The sequence below is a fragment of the Cyprinodon variegatus genome, unplaced genomic scaffold (assembly GCF_000732505.1).
Source record: "Cyprinodon variegatus isolate N-32 unplaced genomic scaffold, C_variegatus-1.0 Scaffold278, whole genome shotgun sequence".
NCBI classification, from domain to species: Eukaryota; Metazoa; Chordata; class Actinopteri; order Cyprinodontiformes; family Cyprinodontidae; genus Cyprinodon; species Cyprinodon variegatus.
The window spans coordinates 760,785-778,623 of record NW_015150731.1 but is presented as its reverse complement, the minus strand read 5'-3'; the positions used below and the strand labels follow the sequence as shown (position 1 = coordinate 778,623).

General features: G+C 35.3%; 1 protein-coding gene across 1 annotated transcript in view; it reads right to left on the bottom strand.

Annotated features, from left to right (window-relative positions):
* ncf4 (neutrophil cytosolic factor 4) overlaps nucleotides 1-17,839 on the bottom strand; it is a 42,413-nt gene that overhangs the window by 15,331 nt on the left and 9,243 nt on the right. Inside the window, exons 4-6 of the mRNA XM_015383220.1 lie at nucleotides 12,658-12,728; nucleotides 10,265-10,392; nucleotides 5,897-5,948 (exon numbers count right to left, since the gene is read on the bottom strand). Of these exons, the coding sequence (XP_015238706.1) occupies nucleotides 5,897-5,948; nucleotides 10,265-10,392; nucleotides 12,658-12,728 (251 nt within the window). The remainder of the gene's footprint in view (nucleotides 1-5,896; nucleotides 5,949-10,264; nucleotides 10,393-12,657; nucleotides 12,729-17,839) is intronic.

The window sequence follows — 17,839 nt, the reverse complement described above, 5'->3', positions numbered from 1 at the left end:
TATATATATATATATATATATATATATCAATGATTAATACAAAGCAACTTCCATAATTGAAAGAGTACCTTAATATTCAGGGGTGCTATTATCATTTTTGAAGGGGACAGACTTATTTCAAGTTGCTTGTCTACTTGATTTGATGATTGTAATTGAAATTGTGCATAAAAAAAGAAAAAAGACAAGACAGCCCTGATTTACAATGCAATGAGACACCACTAACTGCAATGGTACATTGAAATTATCCATTGAGACACAAGAAATGCAGTTTTGCAAAGTTTTTAATTGATGGTAGTAATTGGTAATTACTACCATCCACCATGTTTCTCCCAGGGTTTTGTGCTACCTGAGGATTCGCATATGTTCCGCATATTTAAACAAACACAGAAGTTGGATTATTTTTTTCACAGAAGCAGTCCAATGCATTAGCAGGTCTGCATGTGTCTTTGTACATGCAAGGGACCTCATATGTAAACTGGATTTAGCTGTATAACTTATATGCAAGAGTGTAGAAAATGTATATGATTTGACAAAATATATAGCTAAATCCCAAAAAAAAGATTACATTGTAAATCAGAGTTGACATCTCAACAATTTAAGGATTATTTTATCAGAACATAACCAATTTTCATTTGTTTGTTTGATTCCCTGACTGTGCACAAGAGGAAGTGTGTGGATGTGTGTCAGAAGAAAATGAGACACATACCGGTGGCAGATTAATGAAGCTGGGGAAAGAGGGAGCAGGTTGGATTAACAATCCACTGAGATTACAATCACCCAAAGGACAACACAGACACACGTGTTCTTGCTGCATGAATCCAGGGCCGCTATTTTTAATAAATGGTTCTTTGCAGTGTTTCATCACAGTGTGCACCCTTTAGGATGGAGTCATTTTCAGATGATGTGAAAACGCATATGAGGTCACTAAATCCAATTCAAACACTAAATATGATGTGACAAAGCAATTTACTGTCTTCATATATTATCTGATTCTCTACAAATTTCTTATTTGTGTTCCATCATGTTATCCTTTTAAACTTCTGTGTTTTTATTGTCTTTATTTTATTGTAGGGCGTCTCATTGGCATCTCCGTCTGTAGCAATTGATGATCATACATGAAGCAAAACATGTCACTTAAACTATACGTATGAAAGAGTTCTTCTATTTGAATTTAATTTATTTTCTTCACTTACTTAATTGCAATAAAATATGGCATGGTCTTACAGTGCAACTATAACTTATGTCATAAAACTTAATAGAACCAATAAAGAGTAATTGCATTAAAGTGACGAATGCAACCAGCTTGTAATGATTTCTGCTCAATGCATATATTTTCACTGGTAGTGTTCCAAGTATCCAGTTAGAAGTAAAAGTTTCAGACACAGATTTATGCGCAAATATATTAGACTCAAATCATGCAGAACATTATGACAGTTTATGTCAGTGGCTTAATTAGTTTACATTAAATGCAAAATGTTTTTATATAGACCCCCTGCATAATATAGTTCAAAACACAATAATTGCCTCCCACAGTAAAGAATTGTAGGAAGTTTGCTGGTTTGTGGTTTATAATGCCATGCCCTAATACATTGTTTGAGTCATGATGTGTTATGAGAAGCAATACAGAGTTGTGATGGAACGCTAATATATTCAGGTTTTACCTACTAATAAAAGCCAATTCCTGATGGTTTAAACAAGATCTATATTTTTTGGGGTTAAGTCAGCTTCTATTACATGCATGAGAATGACTTCTCCCGACTGGTCATGAATGCCTCAGATGGGATCCATCTGAGACTGTGAGGAAGAAGCTACATGGGTGAATCAAGAAGTTGTTCTCATGCTGCAATAACAAATGTGAATTAGTTGATTTTCACGGCAAGTCTGCACCCAGGATAAGTGCTTCTCATACAGAAAAAGAGCCAGTTTGAAGTTTAGCCAGAAATAGCCAGAAATGCACGTCATGAATGTAGCCTGCTACTAAAATAATATACATCAGACAAAGCTGATCAGAAATCTCAGCCAACTTTTCCTTTATTTCTGATAGATTTCAGATTTTTATTCTTGCATATTTAAGACATCTTAGTTCAAATGTCAAAAAGGTCTGCCTTTAATCGTCAACATTTCTAAACTGTTAATTTTAGATTTCTACGTTTATTGGCGGAAATTTACTGCGTTTTTTCCCCTTTCATATGCAATTGTCCTAATACTCAGATGTAGGTAATGAGAGAGTATTTTTGGTGAATTATATAAAAGTATATATATTTCCAACTTTAAAATTGAAGACAGAGGATTTCAAAAATCAAAACGATTCACCTTGACAAGAAACGTTATATAATCATACACAAAGTTATTCATGCTGCTCAGACGATTTATCTCTAAAATGATGTTAAATACTCAGGATATTACTGACTGATAATAAATGTTCTCAATCTTTATTGACATAACGGAAACCAAACACTTTATATCATTGTTGACAAACGTTTAGCATGAATTTATTGATATTTTGACTTAAATATTATCTTTGAGGCCCAGAAAATGAATAGCTTTGCATATTATATTATTATTATTATTATTATTATCGCAATTGCTTATCATAAAGCAAGATATGCACATTTGCATTGTTACATAATATAAAAAAAAATATATAACTACTTTCTTTCAATAATTAACCGCAAATCTGTAAGAAAATACTTTTGGGAAAACTTCCTAATGTTTTGAAGTCTATTCAGTCATTATAGTTGATAGCTAAAAGGAGTAAACATTTTTCTTAAGCGTAACTGTGCCTCATGAAACTGGTGCAATAAGGTTTTTTGATCTATTTATCTTTTTTCTCACATCAATTTAGATGCTTTTATGTTCACTTGTGCTATTTTTTCTCACTGGATAAACCTTGCCATTGGCTTATCAAACATCTTTGAAAATCACGCCAGCGGCTTGTCTGATTGACCTTGTTTAAAGCTCATAGTAGCACAGCTAACAACAGTTACTCATCATGTTGTTTGGGGCAAAACCTGAACTAATTCATGGTGGAGTGGGAAGAGTTACTGTGGAAAATAGTAGCGCTCCACTGATACGACTGCCTGTATTCTCCTGTTGTCCACAGGGCTCAGACCAGTCACTGATCAATGCATGGATGGAGCTTAAGAACCTCTTTCAAACACTGGAAACAGACACACACACAAATAGAGCAAAGCCCAAAAACGCAAAGCGGATCACTCACTTTTCCAGAGAGAAAAAGACAGAGCTAAAATAAATGTTGAGTAGGCTGGCAGCTTCATGAGTGAAGTGCATCGGTGTTTTACTGCTGTGTGGGAGAGAGGGTAAGAAGACAGATAGAAGGCAGGGAAATGAAGTTTGGCGATTAAAGATTGTTTCAGTGCACAGTAAAAGAATATATAGAATGTGTGTTTTATAGTCCCATGTTTCATTTGTGCAGAACAAGGTTAGAAAAGTTAAATGCATGTGTGAGGGGATAAAGCACAGATAGATCAAGAGCTGAAAAACACTTTACCTGCAGACATGCACTCACAATGTAGGTTATAAACCTTGCAGACAAAGCCACTTACATAAGTGGAAATACTGAGCACCCACTGACAGCACTAAGCAAGGAAAGAAAAATATGGAAAGTTTTTCAGCTTTGCACAGGTGTTTACTAATGTGACTGGTGCTAAGTGGACCTAAAATCCGGCTTCTACTCATATGCAGCCTTTGACAGTTTTTGCCACGTATTGAACTCCATCAAGTAGTAGACCAGGCATGTGCAAAATCTGTCCTCGAGGGTCGCTGTCCTGCAGGTTTTAGAGTTTTCCCTACTTCAGCACAGCTTATTGCCATTGATGGCGGATTAACAGGTTTTTGCTGAACTGCAGTCACCTGAATCAGCTGTGCTAAAGCCAATAAATATTAAAAATCTTTAGGAAAGTGGCCCTCAAGGACCAACTTTGGACATGTCTGTTGTAGACAACAGGAATGAAGACCCACAGCATGATGCTGCCATGACCAAAAAAGGTCTCAAATTAACCTTTAGTCACTGAGTTAAGTTTGCATCTTTTACCCATGTGAGGATTTTACTGTTTGTTAAGTCCAGTTCAACACTTCAGTTCATAGATTCATGCAAAAGGTTATATATACATTTGTTAAATGGGTGCTATTTAATGGTATTACAGTAGCAGCCCTTCCCAGTCAAACACCAGCCGAATGGCAGCCCACTTTACTCCAACTCCCAGCTGAATCCCCTCCAACTTCCAGCCACTGGAGTGACCACCTGCTTCTCCTGGACTTCCATATTTATTTACTCTGACTCCACCCTTTCACTGAAGGGCCTGACCAAGTGAATGTGCTTATCTTTAGATCTTAATGTCCACAAATCATGACAGAAAGAATATTTTAGTACAAAGATATATGTTTAAAAAAAGGAACCTTAGGGGACCAGCCAAGGGCCCATCAAGGAAAGTGGGGAAATTTTGAATTGCTACTACTGTATGTAAATTTCAAAATTAAGATACCTGTCATAACCTTAGAAGCAATATTGGACTTCCTATTCAAAATTGATATGTACAAGATTGTATAGAGCCTAATTAACAGGCTTCATCATACAGTAAATCCTTGATAGCAGCACAAACAGACAAACTCATGCAGTTAAGAGGTGAATGACTGCTGCAACGAAGCAGTCTGTCATGGATAGAATGATAATGATAGGATATAACTGGGAGGAGAAGAAGGCAGAGAAGGAAAGAGACGTTTTTTGACACTAAGAAGAAAAAACTTCTATATGAGTGGTGAAAATAGAAGGAAAAAAATTAACAGGGATCTTATTTGGGGGGAGGTGATAGAGATAAAGCAATATATCATATTAAAAGGAGAAAGAAAACACAGGAAATAAATGAAGCAAAACATCATTTGAAGAGGTCAACAAGGTCCCAGTGGAAAAGATTATGAAAATTGCATTTCACAATCATAATATCCATTTATCAAAGGACTTATAACTCTTCCCAGGACAAGTTATTTTCATGTCTCCTTTTTTGGATACTATTTTGAGGCAATATGTTTTTTTTCATAGCTCTGTGCAAACATTTTGGGACACACCACATTTATTTTATAGTAATTTAAATTTAAAAAAAAATACCAATGAACAATAACCACAAATAGTTCCTTTTCAGTTCATTTTTTCTCTCTTTGAATTTTAAAAACAATTTCACTGGAGTGGATGAATCCTCAAACAAATTACACAAAGTCCAGCTGATCTGAATTTATGCTAAATTCCCCTGAGAGAGTTATACACTGCAAATAGAATATTGATGGCAAAACTACATCTAAAAAATTCCAACATTGTCCCTATAAACATTCAAGGGCATTTAAAAAGTAAAAGTAAAGCCATTAACAATGTTATTAAGAAAATTTTGATTCTTTATTTCCTATCTACCTAAGCGTCATGCTTTGACTTAATATTTTAAAGAAGTAAATTAATATGAACACCCCTTTTAAAATACTTGAACCAAAGATGGAAAAAAAACAATTAAAACTCCTGCCAGTGTCCAAGGGAAAATATCCTGCAGACCCATGCAGAAAATATTGAGAACTGCTGAAGAAGTCAACCTTTAAAATAAAAAATGTGTTAAATTAAGAGGGAAAATGTTGTTTAAAATGTGCATGCGGTACCACATAGGCACAGTGTATGAATTATTTAGTGTGATGTTTTAATGTTGCTAGGACTATCAAATTCTGCATGTGAGAGAAAACCACAAGTTGCATTGTAGCCAGGGGTGCTGCTAACAGGATAATACAGTATGTTTCAGGGTGATTAAGTGCATTTTGCGTGGTTGTTTCACCATGAGGTTGTAACTCTGTGGGAGGTGATCGTAACCAAAGCAACAACAAAATATGCAACTACACGTACCTCTGCCCTGGGGGAGGAGAAGAGGTCCATCTTTGGTGATTTGACTGTTTTCCTAAAAAGCAAACAGAAGCAGAGAAAAAGTCATGGAAGTGAATGCTGCCTGCAGGTGATCAAGCCACTTTCCAAAAATAATTTACCAATTATAGCTAGAGGAAGACATAATCTGTGTTTTTTTGGTCAGGATAGTGGAATGGATTAGACATTTATGCCATAGGTCTGTTATCCACAGCTCTGACATATGTCCTGAAATATGTGTTTTGCAGTCAAGAGATGCGTTTCTTTTTTCCTAACATATAGACAACCAAAGATGAGCCATCACAAGGCTCATCTTGTTGTTTTGACACCAGGTTTTCCAAATGTATCAAAAGTAATTAATTGAGACTCTTGTCTGTGAAAAACAGTAACCATTCTATATTAATTATTGACAGAAAATGTAGATAAGTTTCTAGTTTAAACACTTAACTAAGCATGCATTTAATTTATTGGTTTATACGATTTCATCATTAATATGAAACAAATCTAAATTTCAAAGTTTAACGATGTTTAACCATTAATAAACCTGTGCCAAATAGTTTTATACCACATGGTTTTTTGTTAAGACTTCATGGGTTCCAACCAGCCGCTGGTTTGGAATTTGGCAGAACTCCATGATTTTGGTCCAAAGCCATTTTAAGCAGTGCTCTTACTTCCATCTAAATGTCTTACCTCCAATTAATGGATCACTATGATAAACTACTGGTTTGCACGTACAACAGACATCTAAATCATCGAAAATTGTTCTTATGCAAAAACAAAATGTATTTAGTTAGAGTCACTTAAGTTTTATCAAAAGATAAGTGTCCAAGTAAAATATTACCATTTCAATCTAAAAATACCTTTACTGTAGTTGTCTAAACATGCATGCTATGTTTTGTTGACAGTTTAAGGTAAATGTCCCATTTACCTCAAGAAGTTCTGTTCTGAAGAGTCGATGAGAACATCAAACATAAGAAATGGATTCAGATTCCGTAAGAGACTCTCACAAAGAGATTCAAAAGCGGAAATGTCAGTTTCTTTAAATTTCCAATTAACAGGGGTTATGATATTTTGAACTGGTTTAAATACAAAGTAGGAACGAAAGAGTGCAAAAAATCTAACTTATGCAAAGTTTCCTGTTGAGAGAGCGTCGCCTTCCCCATATATTCTACAAATAGCTGGACCACAAAAATATAAGCCAATGAAAAACTGTTTAGAATGAGGAAGCTGTGTTTTCAGCATTGTTTTTGTGTAGCTTTAGTTGCGCTGTTTTCTTTGCTTCTTAGATGAGTGTGATGTAGTCAAATACATAGAACATGCAAACCAATTCATTCCAACTGCATTTCAATTTCTCTAAGCTACAATCGTCAATACAGGCTCCACCAGAGTGTAATTTAATCTCAATATAAATTAAGCTGTTCTTTGAGGAACTCAAAGGTTTATTTGAGACCAAAATAGAAAAAGCAATGCCATAAAAATCCGGGAATGTAGCCCACAGCTCACAGAGAGAGTTTAAAGACTCTTTAGTCTTCTGAAATAGAAAGAGTATGGTCAGATAAAAACCTACCCAGACAATAACTTCAACTGAGACGCTAGACAAGAGTCGTTAGTCAGAGATGCAGCCAAGGACCTGCAGAGATCTACAAACCAGGTGAAGAACTGTTTAACTAACAAGTTTAACCTATTAAATCTGCTGTTTATAAGAAAGCGGAAAGAAGTAGGCCATAAGCAGTCCTGTTAATAATTATGTATCTATACATGAGGAAGATGGTGGGACCAAGACATATGCACGATAAAACATGGCAGGGGCAGCATAATGTTTGATATGAAAGTTGGTCAGAGTGGATAAAAATACTAAAAATGGTAAGAGACTCAATAGGGAAAAAGTCTACTGTAGGACAGGGGTCTTCAGTCATTTTCCCCTAGACTGAACATCCTCTTGGATAAAATCCTGTTTAAGACCTAAAACTTGGGTAGACACCTTTCAGAAGGACAATAACCATTATAGAGCCAGAGCTAAAATAGAGTGGTTTAGATAAATGTTCTTTGATCTAAACCACTCTTTTTAGCTCTGGCTGTGTGATGATGGTTTAGATCTGGACTTTGAATAGACCTTTTCTGAACATAAATGTTATTTGGTCTAAACCATCATCATACAGTCAGACCTAAATCCAAATGAAATTAATTTAATGAAAATGTTTTTTATCCATTCAGACTGAGCTATAGCTCCACTGCAAAACATGAAGAACAATTAAAAGTTAGCACACAGCTTCAGTTAAAACAACTAGAAACCACCAATCAGGCAAACATAAAGACAGAAACAAAGTCAGCCTTCTATCACCTAAAGAATATCTCCAGGATCTAAGGACTGATGTCTAAGCAGGACCTTGAAAAACCGATTTTGTTCACTTTAACTTTTCTTTTAATATATTAATCTTATTTTAATTAATTATCTTTATTCTCTTTAATTATTTGTATTACCTTTATGTCACTGCAACATATTCTTCCTTTGAATTGTCTTACCACTGAAAAGTGCTATATAAACAGAAAAAAAAAAAACACAAAAAAAGAAACTTGCCTTGCAACATTGTTAGAGGCTATTGATATCATAGAGTGGTCTAAATCTGGAGTATAGGTGGCCTAATTAAAGAACATTAATAAAAAAAAACAGACAATTCATCTGGAACAAGAGCTAAATTAAATATAGCAGACCAAGGATTACATATCGAAGAATATATGGAAGAAGTTTAACAAAAGCATCACCAAAGAAAAGTAAGACTAAACCTACAGAGTATATAATTTGTCAAAATCTACAAAGGCAACAAAACTTAAAGTATATAACTGAAAAAAGAGTGAACTTTAAGAAACCTTCCAAACACAAAAAAATCTAATACAAAGTAAAAAATTTCACAAAGTTCCAGTAAAAGACATATGACTGATAAGAATATTTTAGGGATGCAGTTTCAACTACATTGAACTAAATGCAGTCATAATCGTTCCAGCGTAGCTGTGACTCAGGCATCGGATGTCTGGCTAAAAGCTGACATCCAGCTGCATTTACACAATTTGTCATGAAATCGTGTTGCAAACTGACATTTCCCCACTGACTGTCCATGCTGGTTCCGTTTCCTGTATCTACTATTTCCACCCTTTTAACTCTTGATACTTTTTGTTTTTTTACATATTCCTGAGAAGCTTATCACAGGAATTCTGTCATGGTTCCAGTAATTCATTTGTTCTCTAATTAGACAACAAGATGTTGTTAAGATTCTTTGAGAATCTTTAAAAGGCAAACCTTGTTCTACCTTATCTGTTACAGATCAAAGCACAACCTAAAGGTATGAAAGAGGATTCTGTGGTGGAAAATATGTCCAGTGACTGTTTGTGTATTTTTGAATTGTGCGCATTCGTCAGTGCTCCCTCTTTCGCAAAACTTCTGTACTACTGCTCTGCCACTAATTTTGTACTTCAGAAAACTTCTAGCCTCTTAGCTAATGCTAACCATCTTGTTAGTTACCCCATAGGTTTCACATATATTTGTTTGTCAGAATTGTTTTAGGCCATTGATGCTGCAGTTTGCACAAAAGAGTGAACAAATAGCTAAAAAAAAAAAAAAAAGCCACAGCAGTAAACAAGCATAGGAGTACATGTGTAATGGCTTGCTTCGGCGTTATGGCGGACTACTAGCAGTGTATGAGTTACGCTTGGAGCCTATGTCCAACTGTCATGGCAAAACATATAAATAACGTTAAATTGACAAACAAGTAGCCAATCGACTTTCGACAATAGGCAAAGCAGATTGGCTAGTGTTACCAAGGAACCACCACAGCCAGAGTTTATGGATTTAAATCTTTTGGCGGGAACCATAAGTGCGAGAATGGCACCCATCAATTAATTCATTTTAGATATATGTAAAGAAATGTACCGGTAACTGTTAAACATGCCTGTCTTTTTAAACCTAATGTGTTGAGCTCTATGCTATTGGATGTATTAAAATTAGACTTTTTTAGCTGTTTCGTTTGACTAAATGTTTCTCATTTAGAGGATTAGGGACTCAATAACCAACATAATCAGTTCAAGTGATGACGAGGGCTGTTTTAGTCCCACTCCATATAAATGGCTTATTTTATCTGGTCAGAACAAATGGCTTTTCTTTCTAACATCAGAAAAGATTAACACAGTGGATGAACATGTTTTAGCCTCCAATGTAGACTAAAACTATTATCTACACACTGGTGGTGCACTGAGCTTTATAAAATTGTTTGACCATCAGGATATGGTCCCATCCCCTTTTCCTCAGATACTGTATGTGTGGTCTATAAGTGCTTGCAGTTTATTAGCTGTGGGGCTTACACTTTGCGCGTCGGAGGACGAAGACGTCTCAGGGCCCTTGGCTCATGGTTGCTGTCCTGCTCTGTCTGGTAGAAGAACATCCTGAGACTCTCGTCTAGTAAAAGCCATGTTGGAAGACCAAGTAACCTCTGAGGAGAAGAAGAGGGAGTTAGGTTGGGGTACTGGAAGGAATGAATAATAAAGATTTAAAAAAGAAAAAACATAGGAGACAATATGGACAAAGTAATCAACAATAGTAGCCGTTAACTAGTATTTACAATGGAAGGATCTACGCAGACAGCACCTCTATGAATGAACAATAAATGGAAGAGAATTTTAACTAAATAAAAAGTATTCCAAATAATGTGAAATTATTATTTAATCATCTTTATATCAGTAACTGTTTTCATTTCAGCTTTTTTTGTTTGTGATCTCAGAATTGAGGTGATGTTCACATTTTTATCCGCAGTTTGCACCCATGTAATATTCTTGTAGAAAACATAGTGGCTGTAAAATATTAAAATCGAAGAAAAAAAAATGGTTAAGTCAGATTTGCTAGGAAAATAAAATTGAAGATTATTTTATGCCATTTTTCCCTAGATTGTTGCGAAATCTGAGTTTTCAGTCTCACAACAAATACATCTTGAAAGACTCCCACTAATGCATCTCGTAACAACCAGCGAGGCGGACCAGTGAGATGCCAGCAATGCTTTTTGGGGCAGGACATGTGGGAATGATGACAGTCAAAAGGGCCTTGCATTACAAACATGGCTACGCTGGAGGACTCACCTGTCAATACCGAAATTGATTTGTTTTTAGGTAGAAATGCGACAATTTCTCGTTTAATAAAGGAGAAAAGAGAAGCACTTTGTGCATTTGTAGATGGAAGAGATGTCTATGCTTTTCTTCCGACAGGATTTGGAAAAAGTTTGATTTATCAGCTTACTCCAATGAAACATCACTATTTGCTGCTACGAATGGCTGACAGCGTATTATGGAATGCAGGCACTAATTGGCACTTCATCCAGTCAGCTCGAAGTGTTGTACTAAACATCCCTCTTTTTCAGGGAAAGACTGAATGACAGCCATCCCAGATTGATAAAGTAGAACTCAATTCAGTTCAAAACATATCGATCTGGCTACTGCTAGGTTCTGAGTTTGAGCCCCATTTCCAAAGACTGCCACTCTGGGTCTCTGAGCAACACCCTTTACCCCTGATTGCTCCCAAGGAGCCCCACGATGGCAGCCCACTGCTCCCCAAGGTGATGGGTTAAATGCAGAGGTATATTTCTCCAATGTGAGATTGATAAAGTTCAATTAGTTTTACCCAGCCCTAACATAAAAGTTAAGCAATTAAGGTTTGAGGCTTTGGATTTTATTTTGAAAAACTCTCTCTGGGTCAGAAGTCAGTTTATCCTCAGTCTTTTGGCTTCGTGTTCACAAGTGATGGTAGGATGGTGCAGGAGATGACATGGAGAGATGGATCTTGGGCATGTTTATCGTGCTTGTCCTGTCTGTAAGCAAGATTAAAGAGATGCAAGAAGAAAGCAATTTTTCAGTTTAGCTACACTGAGTGTCGTCAGATGCCTTTACTTAACCTTAAAGCCCTCAGTCACACCTTCTGCTGCTCTGCAGAGTGTGCGATAAGGGCATCTGATCTTGCATGAATGCACAAATAACACAAAAAATTCAGCTCTCAGGCCAAGCTAAATTAAAAGATTTACTTCACTCTTGAAGTGAAATCATCTTTTTACATAAATAAAAGGTAGAGAAGCAAAGGCCATTACTGTCATGGCTCTTCCAATGTAACAAGAACATCAGCTTTGGACATTTCTGCCAGCATTGGTCAGGAAACCTCACTATACTCGGTGCACAATGACTCGATGGAGATCATAGTGGCAGTCAATTAATGTCTAGAAATGCCAGCAATGTCAGAAAGGTTTATTGACAGTTGGAAGGGCAGAAAACTTCAATAAGAAACAGGGTGGAGAAAATCAAATACTGGGGGGAAGTGAATAAAAATGGAGGAGATAGGGTGTGAGAAGTGAGAGCAACGTTGGTTTAAGTAGAAAAAGGAGGAAAGAGAAGTAAGTGAGTGGGAGAAACAGAACCTGATCATGTTTTAAGCAATGGAGCAACATCGAAACATGTCAAAAGTCCCACAACTAAAGTCAGTCAGACGTGATGTGGGCACAGGGCAGAGCAAAGAGAAGAGAGCAGAAACGCCTACACTTTGAGCTCCTTCTCCAAACTACTGCTGAAATATCTGAGTCGGTGCTTATCCACCTACAGCATCATTCTGCCCACTAAGATGTAGGTTTCTGCACCACATGCTGCAGAAAACTGTGAGCGTGCCAACATTCCCTTCCTTTGAACTAAATAAAAGCACTTTACACTAAATTAAATGTGATTACCTTCATGTATGTGTTGAGTTCAGGGATTCGGCCTTCTGCAATCTCCTTTTTGTTTCCGATGTAGATTTTTCCTACAGTCAAAATTCAAGGTTAAGAAAAGACATAATAAGTCTTGACGGTCTTTTTTCCTAAAAACACAGCCTTTACAGGAGTACGAAAACATTTTTCACATTAAGTGCAACATCTGATGTTCTAAGGTTGAATACAGGTTTACAGCTAAATCTTAAATAATGTTTTTTTGTTTTTTTTATTTAAGCACCTTTAGTGTTTATTATCCTTTTTTTTTATTCCACAAACGTATCTGAATATGTGCAGTGATTGAACTGTGGGAAATCCAATAAGACTGAATGGCTTGTTATTACTAAAACGCAACATTTAAGACAATAAGCATGACTGTCTATAGCTGCTTTAGAGGAGCTATAGTGAAATATTGTGAAAAGGTATTGTTTTGGTTCTTGACACACTTTGCTGTTTGAGATAATCAAACAAATTATAATATTAGACAGATACAGTGGAAGTGAAAGCAGTTTTTATAAGGGTAAATAAGGTATCCCAATGACCTGGCAAGGATATTAAAATAAGCAATAAATGTGACCGTTATGCCATTCTTGGTAGCAACGATGCAATCAAATTTGCAATAACTGACAATTAACTATTGTTATGGAGATAACACCATAAAAAGAGGCTTCTTGCATACATTTGCCAGGTTACCAAAAACATCTCATGATGGCATGTAATTGATTGATTGATTGATTGATTGATTGATTGATTGATTGATTGATTGATTGATTGATTGATTGATTGACAGACTTTATTGAATTACGACTGAATCTGGCATTGAAGGAGAAAGGCTGATGAAACAAGAAACTTGTGGTTATATGTGTTTTTTAATTGCCCAGCTGCATAACCTCAGTTAATTTAGGTTATGCATATTTTTTCTTATAGAGCATTTTTATGGTTTAATAATTTAAGAGTATAGGTTAATATTTAGTTACAGCACTTACCTTTGAAACGTTTATGCAACGTTGCTAGACAGTTTAAGTTAAAGTGATTTTTTAATTCTATTGCTCCTGTACTGTAATTATTAGGTCTGGGTTTGTCTGATGAAAATATCCTTAGCTTGCCAAAAAAATATGGTCACCCACATTTTATTCTTGTAAGGTAGGGTACGAGTTTTTACCTGAGGTTAAGTTGGTTTGAAGTTTGTTTTTTTTCTTTTCACAGATGAATTTCCCATTTAGAAACTGTCTTTTCTTTGTATTTATTAATGCTATCTTTAATATTAAAATTAGTCTGATGATCTAAAACATGTTATTGTGACCAAGATGAAAGAGAATAAATTTGAAAGTTGGACAATACTCTTGTCACAATACTAGTATGAGAGAAACACTTTTAGATTATTTTTCTTTTAATTTTTGAACAGTTCTTAGGCTATTGCTAATATTAGTACCCTAAAACACAGCAAGAAATGTTTTTTTTAAGCATTTTTAGTCAACTTTAAAATACTTTTTCAAATCGGCAACATTTTCATGATTACATCTAATTATCTCCCTGATTTGTTTACAGACTTGTTTTATATTTGTTGAATAAAATAAAAAGGACAGACACAAACATATTCTGACAGGTACATACCTTTAACATTAATGAGAAAAGGTTAAACTGACAAATAAGAGCCTCTCTTACTTTTTTAGGCGATCTATCCCCCCTGTCTTATTCCCTTTCGATCCTGATGAGAACTGGCACTCCAATTAAACCAGCACACTCCATGGTGGCAGCTGCGATATCTGAGTTTTGCAGAAAGTAGAACTTTCCTAATATAGTGAAATACATCATAGCCTTAAGGTTTATAAAAATGTGTTAAATTGTTCCTAATAAAGGCTCTTTTTTTGACTACGGACTTTCAAAGAACAAACTAGGTTAAAGAAAGACTCGTATTAAAAGAGTTTATCTCATGGATGTTTTACAGGTCATGTCCCACTGGGAGAAAACCTTGAGGCAAACAAACAATCTAGTGGGGGGAATATATATCCCTGCTGGCTCAGAAATGGTTAGGGTCAATCAGAATGAACTGAGAGCAATGCTGAGGAGAGGGATGTTTGAAAATGCAAACATTGAGAGAAATATCCTGCAAGTCAGACCTTGTAATGCAATTTTGATGAATAAATGAATTGTGTATGCATGCATCATGTCGTAAAAGAAAATTCTGATTTAAATTCTTACACAGTGATCTATTTCCAAAGACTTACCCCATTTTTTGGCATTTAATTTGACTCACTAAATAAACTGGGTTATTAAAAGTGGCAAAAGGATGGGTTCATTTCTACAGAAGCCGAGAGCAATCGTGTCCCTCCGATAATTTTTCTCAGTGGTGCTTTTGAGAAAACGAGTTAATTTTCTCATTATCTAAAGATGACGAAGAGGATTGGTGAGTATAAAAACGTAAATACCACAACAGGGGAGAGGATTTATAAGTCATGCCAGCAGAACAGCCCCGGTGTTACGTCTGTAACAAGTATAAGATGCATTAACGCCCAAAAGGAGTCCAGATTAAAGATTTTCAAGAAAAAACTGTCAGATTAGTTTCTACTGTATTCCATGCAAACAAATAATCCACCATGATCTGACAATGAGTGAGAAGAAAAAGGAAACTAAAAAATTTATTATTTGTGTATGCGGTACCGCGGCTGCACAACTACGGGCATCGCAGGCATGGATGGACTGGGAATCCAGGGCTGTTGGCCAACCTCATTCATTCCTCATACAGATAAATCATCTCGTTATTTCGAGAAATCCAAATTTGTTTTCTCGTGATAACGAGATAATTATGTCATTATCTCGAGAAAAAAAAGTTGAGTACGACCGCTCTAAGCTTCCGTAAATTTCAACATACAGCTTCTTACTTTTTCAAATGTAACTCAGTGTCCTTAATTCTCATTTCCACATTAATTGTCCAATAAACTTGACTAAGAAGCCCAACATCCCTTGCAAAAGAAAGAATTGTAAAAAATAAAATATATAAACTGAGCAAATATCATCCTTCCCCAACTGATGTTATATAATATAACTAATAACCTCAACCTCTTATCGATCAACTTAGCTCAGAATTCAAACCTAAAACAGGACAAAACATGAACTTTCTGATGTTCAGATTCAGTTTTACTTTTGAAAAAACATTTTTCTAACCTTCCCTGACACAGTCCCATTCTGCTCTTAGGACTGAAAGGCTGAAAAGTGAGATCCTCACCCTAATTCAAATTTAACAGGAAACATTTTGAGTTTATTCTGTTAGTTCTGATCAATATTTGCACTGATGTAAATTTTTGAAGCAGTTAAGGTGAGAGACACTTGCTGTAAGTCTAATGCTATGATTGTCACAGAAAAAGTCAGATTGTTTCCTGAGTCAGTGATTGTTTTTTGTCTGAAGCATATATTCGTTTTTTTTCAAAGACAAGGCTGGACATAAGATAATGAGACAGATGGATCTCTCTATTGTAATGAATTTTCATTTTATTGTAAAGTCAGGCTAGACAGCTTACTGCATTTACAATATAAACACATTTTACAAAAATGCTAATTCAAAATAACAGAGGACCTGGATTTATGATCATGCTACATTTAAACAGAAGACGACACTTACTATCTCACTAAAGTCCTTTGTGTTGTGCTAATAACCTTAATGTGGATTTTCCACTATTCAGAAGAAAATAGAGAGTCATAGATAGCCAACAGATCACTGCTTGTGTGCAAGAAATATGCATTTTTCCAAACAGCAGTAAAGTTAATGGACTTTGTGCAAGAAAACTTTCAAGGCAAAAGACATAATGAAAGATTGGAGTCAAACATTTACAGTGTGTGAATGCAGAGGCAAAATCAAAATTTTACAATTTTGACTTTTGTCAAAAATTCCACACCCCTTGTGCAAAGTTGTTATAATGAATTATTTGTTATAATGGCACTCTATTGAGGTATTATAAGAGGAGGTTTAAAGAGAAAATGAAAGCCATCAACTTATTATTATAATATGTTATAATAATTATAACATATTATAATTATTCATGCATATGAATATAAAGTATTATTTCATTGTATTTAAACACATCTTGAGGTGCCAGATATGGACCGTAAGCCTTTAAATGGCTTAGAAATAAATAAGGCTTAGAAATATCTTAGAACTAAATTTACAAACTGTTTAGTGAAATAAAGTAGGAAGGTGGTTTTAATTGGTGGGATGGGTGATTTATTTTTCTTTGCACTGTTTTTTTTTTTTTTTCTCATATGCCGCAACCATTTTTTTGTAACTGAAGCCACTTTTTACAAAAAACAAACAAAAACAGAACATGGTAAGCATGAGCTTAATGGCATTAAGGTAAAAAGTCAAATTTTCTATTAATTGTACTTTTTTTCTTTATGTACAGCTAATGTATTCAATAATGTTAAGTAAAGAATTACTTCACTGTTTAAATAAACATTGATAAAGACCACTCATTTGTAACACGGGACCAATGGCTGCAGTTCAGATGAGGTAATAATGGCTTTAAAAAGCAACTTTAAAAAAAGTCTCCAAATGCATGAAGCAAAATGAATATATAATATTTCAAAGTAATGGTTTAGAGGTTTTAATAGAGAAAAAAAATGGTTCATAGTCTTTCCTCTTTGTTTAAATAGCTGTAGAGCTGCAGGAAAAATCACTGCAGCGACTGTGAAACAGAAATGAAAGTAGTCATGCTGATTGTAATTCTTTTTTGTCTTCTGTAAACAAGCAGTACGCAGCTAATGGAATACATTTTTTTACTAAAACCATGGTGTAGTTTTTAATAAAGTCAAACATACAGTAAAATTGACTGAATTACATAGCAACAAATAAAAGTTAGTCAAAGTCTTCAAAGGGAAGTTACAGTATCCTGCTGCAAAAGAACAGGAAAAAAAGGATGCTAGTTGTGAATCTGTGCCAATGATCTATTTTATTTGCTGGATTGCTGATTGCCCCAAAAATGTGAAGCCACCTGCTGGCCTATTAGAACTACCCTCTCCCACGGAGACGCACCATCAAAATGCCTATGTGTATAGCATTTGGCTATACAGCTGTGGGAGGATTTATTAACCAAAAAAATTAGGGATCCACGATATTGGGATTTTGGCCGATATCCGATATTCCGATATTTTAAAACTCATGTAGCCGATA